This window comes from Plasmodium brasilianum, chromosome 8 (assembly GCF_023973825.1).
Source record: "Plasmodium brasilianum strain Bolivian I chromosome 8, whole genome shotgun sequence".
NCBI classification, from domain to species: Eukaryota; Apicomplexa; class Aconoidasida; order Haemosporida; family Plasmodiidae; genus Plasmodium; species Plasmodium brasilianum.
In genome coordinates, this window is record NC_090121.1 from 511409 (window position 1) to 522416 (window position 11008).

The 11008-nt window shown below is 27.6% G+C and overlaps 2 protein-coding genes across 2 annotated transcripts; both read right to left on the minus strand.

The window, feature by feature from the left end:
* Positions 1 to 206: 206 nt before the first annotated feature.
* Positions 207 to 2677, minus strand: MKS88_002289 (tubulin beta chain; the record flags this gene model as incomplete). The annotated part of the gene is made up of 3 exons (XM_067215287.1): positions 207 to 495; positions 666 to 1618; positions 2582 to 2677. The coding sequence occupies 3 exons, from the start codon at positions 2675 to 2677 to the stop codon at positions 207 to 209; spliced, it is 1338 nt and encodes a 445-aa protein (XP_067073727.1).
* Positions 2678 to 7041: 4364 nt separating this feature from the next.
* Positions 7042 to 8451, minus strand: MKS88_002290 (nucleolar protein 5; the record flags this gene model as incomplete). The annotated part of the gene is made up of 1 exon (XM_067215288.1): positions 7042 to 8451. One exon carries the CDS (start codon positions 8449 to 8451, stop codon positions 7042 to 7044), a length of 1410 nt encoding a protein of 469 aa, XP_067073728.1.
* Between the last annotated feature and the right edge of the window lie 2557 nt (positions 8452 to 11008).

The following is an 11008-nucleotide window of genomic DNA, read 5'->3' on the forward strand; positions in this document are numbered from 1 at the left end:
AAAGGATAAAATGGATAAAAATAAAAATAAAGACGAAGATAAGCATGACGATATGGAGGTGGTCGCATCTAACTGCGCTGCTGCATGGCTGAGAGAGGTATAAAATGCTAAAATGACATTTTGTAATTTTTAAAATTTGGCCCTTCAAGTAAATATACATACATATATGTATCTATATCTATCTATATATATATTTCTTCCCTTCCTTATGCTTCGACGTCTCCTTCTTCTTCTTCAAATTCACCCTCCTCTTCGGCTGTTGCATCCTGGTACTGTTGGTACTCAGAAACTAGATCGTTCATGTTCGATTCAGCTTCTGTGAATTCCATTTCGTCCATACCTTCTCCTGTGTACCAGTGCAAAAATGCCTTTCTTCTAAACATGGCTGTGAATTGATCTGAGACCCTCTTGAACATTTCCTGGATTGCTGTTGAGTTTCCTACGAAGGTTACGGCCATTTTCAGTCCCTTTGGCGGAATATCACAAACACTCGATCTATTTTGGAAAAAAATAAAAAATAAAATAATAGAATTATATAGCATAATAATATAAAAAAAGAGAAAAAAATTTCTTTTTGCACATGCACAGCTAATCACGTGAAGGAATGCTCGTACAGGTGAACATTACCCCCTAAAACTTATAAGCAATGGGTGTACAAAACTTACTTTGTGTTATGGGGTATCCATTCGACAAAGTAAGAAGAGTTCTTGTTTTGCACATTCAACATTTGCTCATCGACCTCCTTTGTTGACATTCTACCTCTAAACATAGCGCATGCAGTTAAGTATCTACCATGTCTTGGGTCACTTGCACACATCATATTCTTTGCATCAAACATCTGTTGAGTTAATTCTGGTACAGTTAGAGCTCTATATTGTTGACTACCTCTACTTGTTAATGGTGCAAAACCAATCATAAAAAAATGTAAACGAGGAAAAGGGATTAAATTGACAGCTAATTTTCTTAAGTCTGAATTTAATTGACCAGGAAATCTTAAAGAACAAGTAACACCTGACATAGCAGCTGAAACTAAATGGTTTAAGTCACCATATGTTGGAGTTGTTAATTTAAGTGTTCTAAAACATATATCATATAATGCTTCATTGTCAATAACTTGTACCTCATCAGCATTTTCTACTAATTGATGAACAGATAAAGTTGCATTATATGGCTCAACAACTGTATCTGATACTTTTGGTGATGGGAATACTGAAAATGTTTCCATAATTCGATCAGGATATTCTTCTCTTATTTTACTTATCAACAATGTACCCATTCCACTACCTGTACCACCACCTAACGAATGAGTTATCTGAAATCCTTGAAGACAATCACATCCTTCTGCTTCTTTTCTAACTACATCTAAAACTGCATCTATTAATTCAGCACCTTCTGTATAATGTCCTTTTGCCCAATTATTTCCTGCTCCTGTTTGGCCAAATACAAAATTGTCTGGTCTAAATAATTGGCCAAATGGACCTGCTCGGACACTATCCATTGTACCTGGTTCTAAATCCATCAATATTGCTCGCGGAACGTACCTTCCTCCAGTTGCTTCATTGTAAAACACGTCTACTCTTTCTAATTGTAGGTCACTGTCTCCTCTATAGGTGCCGCTCTGTGGGGAAGTAAAGACATGTGCATACGCGTGTGTATATTTGTGTGTGTATACTTGCGGGTGAATATTTGTGTGTGTGTGTACTTGCGGGTGAATATTTGTGTGTGTGTGTACTTGCGGGTGAATATTTGTGTGTGCGTACGTGTAAGCATATATGTTATACATTCGCGTTTAACACTTGCGTACATATTAGGTATACGCAAAAATATATTCTAAAAAAAGACATGGAATAATATGTACACTAAAAAGGCAGATTTTCACAATATCATGTTAAAAAAGGTATGCACAAAATTACAAAATACGTTCACAGTATACATGTACATTTAAAATAAAAGAGTGCTTCATTCTACCCGTTCATTATCTTTTTTTTTTTTTTTTTCTTTTCTTTTGTTATGCTTTGTATTATTTTCTTTTTTTTGCTGATTCTTATTAAATATTCAACGTACACACATGAAAAACTTCCCACAGCACACAATCAAATAAATAATACTTATGTATATACGTAGGGGGGCATGTTAAAAAAAAAAAAATAAATGCAAATGTAGCGCTTAAATGTAATGTGTGTACTAACAATGGACACATGAATTTATGAAGCTACATACGCCATTTTCAGTCCTCTTTCTTTCCATTCTTTTTTAATATAAAAAAGGGAACACGAAAATGGGAACACAAAAACAGGCACATATGAAAAAGCCCACAAAAGTGGGATATAAACCGCATTATGTAGCCACCATCGAACGGAGCAGCAAACGTATACATGAATGCAAAAAAAAAAAAACGAGTGCCTGACAGACAAAAAGCTGTATAAGAGCTTATGTATATATATATATATATATATATATATATATATATATATATGTCCACACATTCCCGTACGCGCATTCTACTGATATATGTACACAGACATGAAATACAGATATATATGCATAAGCATATATATGAATGTTCTTATATATTATGTACCGGATCTATTCCATGTTCATCAGATATGACTTCCCAAAATTTTGCACCTATCTGATTACCACACTGGCCTGCTTGAATATGAACTATTTCCCTCATTTTATTTTCTTTTAATAAATTTACTTCAAAGAATGATATCTCTAGTGATATATATATGTGTATATATATGTATGTATATATATATATAAGTATGTATACGTATGTATGTATGTATATATATGTATATATACGTATACAGGTGTATAACTCAATAAACTAAATTTAATATGGCAATTCAAAAATATCACATAAATTTATGTCACTTATAATTATACTTAAAAAAAGAGGAAAAAGAGATAATATGAATTAAATAATGGGAAAGGGAATAAGGTCATGAATATATAAATAAAAATTGGATAAGAAAATTAGGGGGGGAAAAAAAAAAAAAGATAAAGAAAAATGAATTAAATATATAAATAAGTAAAATATACTGAAAATAGATGAAATTAACTAAAATTAAATGAAACTAATTCAAATTAAACGAAATTAATTGAATTTAACTGAATATAACTGAAATTAGATGAAGCATGATTGATTTATTTATGTATTTAAATTTATTTCCTTCTACTTTTTTCAAGTGTGTAAAAAAAAAAAAAAAATATTTCAAAAAAAAAAATAAAAGTAAGCTTTTTAAAGAAAGCTTAATAGTGGTGACTATACGTAACGCATTGAGTAATATCAGCGTCAAAAAAAAAAAAAAAAAAAAAAAAAAAATATATAAATATATATATAATATGTAAAAATATATGTACATATGTATCTTTGTGTTACGCAAAGATATACTAGTTCTCATAAGAAATAAGTTAGCCTAAATATAGGGAGACTTATAAAAAAGGACCCTCGTAAATACAAGAAATGCTTAATATACAGTTTATTTCCTCAAGCGCTATACATATGTATATATATATATATATATATTTTTTTTTTTTTTTTTTCCCGTTCAAGTTATTTTTCCACGTGTATTAATAATGCACAATTATTCTTCCTCAGTGATATGTAAAAGTTATATAAAAAAAAAAAAAAAAAGAGGACACATTTTTAAATTTAATAAGAATTTGTTTGGAACGATTATATGTATGTATGCATGTATATATATACAGAAATATATCACATGTATGTGTACGTATATGTGTTATATTACTAAACTTTTATGTTATTTTTTTAAAGTAATTTGGGCCTTAAATCATTGAAGTTTTGTTTCTTTGATTCGAGTACACTAGTGTTCTCACGTTTTATGTATACTTATATGTATATGCAATTTTGTCAGCTTATTTATGACAATTTATATTGAATTCTACTGTGTAATAATTTTTTTTACTGCCCTTATGTAAGTAGACAGAGCGTCAGTGAACTTAATAAAGTACTAAAGGATATTCATATACCCAATATTAAATGTACTATGTGAATACTATATTAGCATATGTAAGGCACTTAATGTTTTTTTTTTTTTTTTTTATTTCTATATATATAATGTACATAAAGAAATAAAATATATAGAAGGAAACAAGTTCAGCTATATGCCCAAAATATATTTTCATATATTCTTATAATATTCAGTATGGTTTTTCATTGACGCTATATATTGTGTAACATACCCGTGTATAAACATATATGTATAAGTGTATATATGTTAACGCAAATATACATATATAAACACACACGCAAATTAAGAGGGTGCTGAGTACATGGAAATAATTCAGTAAATGTGGGAAAGAAAATGTTTCTACAATTTTTGGGATATTTAAGAACTGTATATATAAATTTATGTAAATATATACGCATGCATATTATAATTTAAGAAATTTTTTTTTTTTTCTATTCTACATAATTTTATGTAAATGGGCAAAGACACAAAATTGTTTCTAAATAAAGCTAAAACGCTTTAATAATGTTAATTTAAGGTGCTTCCCGGCGCTAAAGAAAATAAAATGAAAAAAAAAAAATATATACAGCAAATAAATAAATAATAATAATGGGATGCCCTTTTTTATATAAGAACGAAAAAATAAATTTTAAACAAGCATTTTTCAAGTGTCCATCGTAAACTTCTAGCGCATATCAAGCACATAGTAAAAGCAATGGCAAATTACTTTTTTTCCATAAGCAAAAAAAAAAAAAAATCTTAAGGACAAAAAAAACAAGCTACACCTTCTGAACTATAATAACTATATGTGTTATTTAAAAAATGTTCCATGTTATATATATATATATATATATATATATATATATATATATATATATATATATATATATATATTTTTTTTTTTTTTTTATTATGCTTCCATTTTTTATGTAATTTTCCTATGCATTAAATTAAGTTATAAGAAAATACATGTGTCAATAACAGCACATTATTTCTAGGAACTCCCGGTCACTTTACACCTTTTCTTTAAAATGTATACGAACCTTGGTATCTTTTCTCTAGCATAATTAATTCTAATTCTTGCGCTGGGTATGTGTTACGTTTTGCTTTATATTTCATTTATTCATTGGTTTATTCGTTTATTCTTTTATTTCGTCCGTTTTTTTTCACTTCCCGTGCTGCAAAATTGTGTGCATATTCCTGCGCACTGCTATAAAAGCCCAAAAAAGCCTTTTACTTTTTTCCTGTAAAAAGGACATTTACGCCGATAATTCATGGCTGTAGCTTATTCATACACATGAAAATATTAAATTATTAAAAAAATAGAAAATAAACAAGAGCGAACGAATGAACGAAAAGGATCTTAATACGCAAATTTGTGAATACCTTGTATATTAAATAAAAAAGGGCGCAAATATATAATTTTTGTGCAAATATTTGGAAATACATGTATGTTCACATATATATACATAATAAACATATATTTATTTATTTCCCCCCCTTTTTAAGGTGCGCGTATTTTCGCACAACTGAGGACATAAAAATTCATAAAAATAAAAAATACAAAAAAAATATGAAAAGAAAAACAAAATAGAACAATACAAAAATATATATATATATATATATAATATTGGCAAAAACCTACATGGGGACAAAAGTAATATAAAATAAAAAAAAAAAAAAAATTAAATAAACTATATTAACGATATATAATGCGAAGAAAATTACCGTAAGCATGTGCAGTTCTTAAGAAAAGCTGAACAAAATAACAAGGTAATTATTTTACATAAGCAGACACACTTATCTATTAAATAACAAATTGAACAATAGCGTAATAACACCCCCGGAACTAGTGCAAAAATTGAAACCTGTTCGTTGTATGATACTATATTAATCGTTCTATCTGAATTTTCCTGAACATATACATTTGTCTGCCGTCTACTGGTACGTGTTATATACACTGCCGTGGACTTTAATGCCTCACATGCAGTACTGTAACAACACATTTCACGTTTTTTCGAAGTGGAAATTATTGTAAAACGGGAAGAAAAAACAAAAATATGTTAGCTAAGTTGAGGATAAATACTCATTGCCAACAAGTTATCTAAAGGTTAAAGATAACAAAATGAAGTTTACATAATGAATAAGCTTGGTCTATTCTGTAAATGATTTTTTTTTTATTTATAATATGCGTTATAACGTTTTTCTTATCACTCTTTAATGCATGGCATAACTTAAAAATTAGCTTAAACGACAAAAAAAATAAGAGAAAAAAAGGGAACTAGCACATTGTTATAAAATATTCATTTTAATAAAAAAAAGCAAGATATCGAGCTTGCAATTATAAAATTCATTGTCGTGCTCGTAAAGATGATATAAAATATTATTTATTAACATAATGACAGTTTTAAATGCATTAAGTGCATATTACCATGTGTTGGGTTAACAAATAAATTAAAAAAAGAAAAGAAAAGAAGCAGAATAGCAAAATAGAAAAACAGTAAGAAAAATGCCAAAAGAAATTTTAAAATCATTGGCAAGGGAAGGGGCTAAATGTCGAAAAGTTAAAGGCAAAGACTTAACTGTGGACAACTCGAATACGTAGCAGTAGCTTAAAGTGCAAACACATTACACAAAGGCTAAAATAAATTCCAAAAAAAAAAAAAAATAATAAAAAATTTAAATGATGGGTATTAAAAATTAAAAGTAAAAAGTAACACACATTCATAAGAAACATGTTAAAAAGGTGTTATACAATAACGTAGGGGCAGGGAGCACAATTCAAGTACAGAATATATGCATTACAACTTTTCATACAAGAAACGTGTAATATGTACTTTTTTATAGGCAAGTTATAGAATTCTAAATATACAACATATAGCACCGTCTGATCCTTTAATTGACCCCAAATGAACAGGACAAAATGATACCCATTTTCAACTTATTTTTACTCATTTCAGCTCATGTTGATTCATTACGACTAAATTTTATTGTCTCCATTGATTAGTGTATCCTGACTCTATCAATTCCGCTTTTTTTAGTTTACCTGTTTTCTACGTCATCACTTCCTCTTTTGTTTCTTAATAAACTTTTTGTTGTTCCATTCTGCCTCTCGCTTAAATCGGAAATCATTATTTTTGTTAAACCTGTTACTATTATTTTGATTTCCATTCGTCTGATTAGGGTTATATTTGGCTTGTTGTTGTATTTGGGATTGTAATTTGGATTTATTTGAAGCATTGCTCATATTTTTTTGTAAATTGTTTGTTATATATTCTAACCTTTTTTCTAAATGGGCTTTACAAGTTACAGCTATGGAGGGTTCAACAAAGTTACCAAGGGCATCAACCCTAGTACATAAAGACAACTTAGCTGCTAATGATCTACTTATTCTTCCTTTAATTTTTGGAGCAGCTTGACCAACTAAAGTTGCATGATAGATCAATCCATATTTAGGGGTTTTGGATTTAGTTTTTAAGGCTCTAAATAATGCTTTTTCTGAACCTAAAATTTGTAAAGTTGAACTTGGATGTTTAGCTAATGACATTAATGACCCAGCTCTTGCAATTAATTTTGCACCTATTAAATCACCTACTAAATATGTTAAATTAGGAGCTATTGTATTCATTCTATATTTTAGATAAGTAGCTAACGATTCTCTATAATCTGTTAATTCTAACAGTCTATCTGCTAACTCATTAATACAATTTAAATCATCATCTTCTATTTCTGTACCCATAGAGATTTCTGCTAATTGTTTTATTTCCTTTTGTATATCTTCTGTAGTTTCTTCTAATAAATTTATATTCTTTGCATTATTTCTAAAACCTATTAATTTAACACATTTTGCATATATTTTATTATCAGTTATAACCTTGCCTAATTCAGGAAAATGCCATCCATACCATTCTTTTAAGCGCATAGAAAATACATTTATTTCTTTATCTAGATCTTCTAACAATCCAACTGCCTGAACAATCATAACATCTACCTTATCTGCACTAAATTTTAACTTGAACCTATTTAATGAATGAGATAAACTTAATTTTAATAATTTCGAATCTTCTTCTTTTACACCTACTAAAAGCTCATATAAATGAGTTCGAATTCCTCTTATTATTTCTTGGGTTGAATTTGTATATGTTACATTAATATTAAATTTTTTTTTTATTATTCCTCCTAATGTTTTATCACATAATGCTAAGGTTTCATTTAATTTAGGCTTCAAAATATTTTTCTTTAAAAATTTTTTTAACCCTTTTCCTAACTTAGATTCAATTAATTTATTCGTTTCATCAAAAGCCTTCTGAAACTTTTTAAATTTACTAAAGCTGTAAAGAGATATATGCTTCCTTGCTTCTTCTGAGTTTTCAAAGCATTTCTGTATATCTTTTACGTCCGATTCAATCAATTTGTTATTCTCAACTTTGAATAACCCGTACCCTGCTGCCGTTTCTACTAGTACCAGCATTTTCTTCCTCACCTCGAATTACCACAGATTATTAATGACGCCTTTTTTCTTCTATGTGTTCCTTGTTCTCTATTTACTTATTGCTTCGTCGCTCGCCTGTCGTTTGTTCCTTCCTATGTTACTTACCACGTCTCTTGCCACTTGCCACGTCACTTCTCGTGTCACTTACTACTGGCTAAATATATATGCTTCTTTAAAAATCTCTTGAGTGATAGGGAGAAAATGATATTTACACTAAAAATTTGTGACACAAATTATTTAGCTGCTTTCCGTAACTGCTTCCGTTAAATATGACAAGTTGTTTTAATTGAATTTTTTTTTTCCACTTCTCCTTTTTCTTATTTCTGTTTGTGCTTATACTTTTAGATTAATTTATTTTTTAAATTTCATATGTTTAAAACAAACTAGCTATTTTACTTTTTTTTTTTTTTTTAAAAACATACAAAATACAGCTATATATATACAGATGTATATATATGCTCTTCCCCTTTTGCTGAATTAAAAAATTAAAATATATTCATATTCTACAAATTTTTTATCTGTTTGCATTTTGATTATTTGCAAAATGCTTACTATATTTATTGTTGTTCATAATTTGTATTCTATATCTTCAATTTAAAATAAATTATTTTACATATTTATTCTCTTTGAAAAATGTTCCTTCATTACTAACTGCCTATGTAATTTATGATCAAAGTTGTAAAATAAAAACATGGTATACTATCGTAAAATAATATTTTTTTTTTTTTTTTTTTGAACATATATATAGTATTTACGAATTATAATTTTATTTATTTAACGGTGTAGATGAAGAAACGTTTAACATATCATTTTTTTTTTTTTTTTTTTGTATTCAATGCTTAACAAAAATAATTTCAGAAATGTTAAATAAAAAGGGGATATATGTGACCATAAACAAATTCTGGCGAGGAATTTTATGATTATATAATAATAAAACTACGTTAAGAGATTTGGGCATAATTATAAACATACATAATACATACAAACATACATGCATACATACATACATGCATACATACATACATACATACATACATACAAACGTACATGCATACATACATACATACATACATACATACAAATATACAAACATACAAACATACAAACATACATACATATATAAAAACATACAAATATACAAACATACAAACATACAAACATACATATGTACTTATATATATGTATTGCGAACATACTAGCCAACCGCCAGCAAATACTTTTGAGGATGAAGAACAAAAAAGAGTATCTACCAATAAGGATTGCTACTTATATTTAATTTGAAAAATAACAGTTCACTTTATTTTCTAAAGTAAAAAAAAATACATTTATATATATATATTATGTATGTATAATATTATATTTACGTACACTCTTTAAACGTGATTATATATGTTTTGAACATATGCATAATAACAAGAAATGGAATAGTAGAAAGCAATTACATCCCTTGTGTATATTAAGAGCAACTATTATAAACGTTTTAAAGTGTACAATTTAATTGATCTCTCCTATTACGTCCTGAAAATCTATATTTTCAGTTTAAAATTATATTTAATAATCCCCTTTTATTATTATTATTGTGTTACTTAAAAAAAGGGTATTTATATTATATATATATATATACGTATGTATGTACTTTTGCATATACATAATTGGGCCAATTGTTTAAATTTGTCAAAAAAAACACCCTCACACGGTTTTACTTTAACCTAAATAATAAGGTATAGTAAATCGTTTTATAATTTGCCAACTACTTTTTCGTAACCAAAATAATACTTAGATCTGTTCACAAGTTGATCGCATGTGTACGTTTCTTTTTTGAAAATAATTTTAGCAATAAAAAAAAAAAAAAAAAAAAAAAAATATTTTCGATATAATCTGAATTTCTCCATTAAAACATAATAAATGGACTATAAAGCATGTTACATTTTAATTGTAAGCAAAAAAAAAAATCAGTAAGAATAGCAAAATTAAAGAACATCTGCTCAAAAAATTAATATATAAAAATAGGATAAAAAAAAAAGAGAATAATATGAACTGGAATATAACCCAAATATATTTACTCAGAAGAGATAAAAGTCATAAAGTTCTTTTCATTTTAACTTATGTATGCTACCTCTATATATTTGCGTTCAGGGAAGAGACATTTTTACTATCATAAAAACTATTAAATTGCGTACATTTGTTTATACACATAATGTATGCATAAATATATATATATATATATGCATATATGTACTTATAAACATATATATATATATATACAATGCAATTGGATATTTCCGTTTTTCTTTAACTCGTTTTAGCAAGTATTAATAGCATCTCATATACCTTTGAATATTCAGTGTACATGCAGTAGCATATTTTTGATTCGATAAGGCTGAAAACCTTTGCTTATGTTGTTTGGGTCAAAATTAGTACGTCCTTCAGTTGTTTAAACACAACAAAATTGTAACATACCATTGTTAGTATAAATTTATTACTACATATGCTTATAAAATGTTTGCAAAAAATATGGTTTTATTTATTTTAAAAC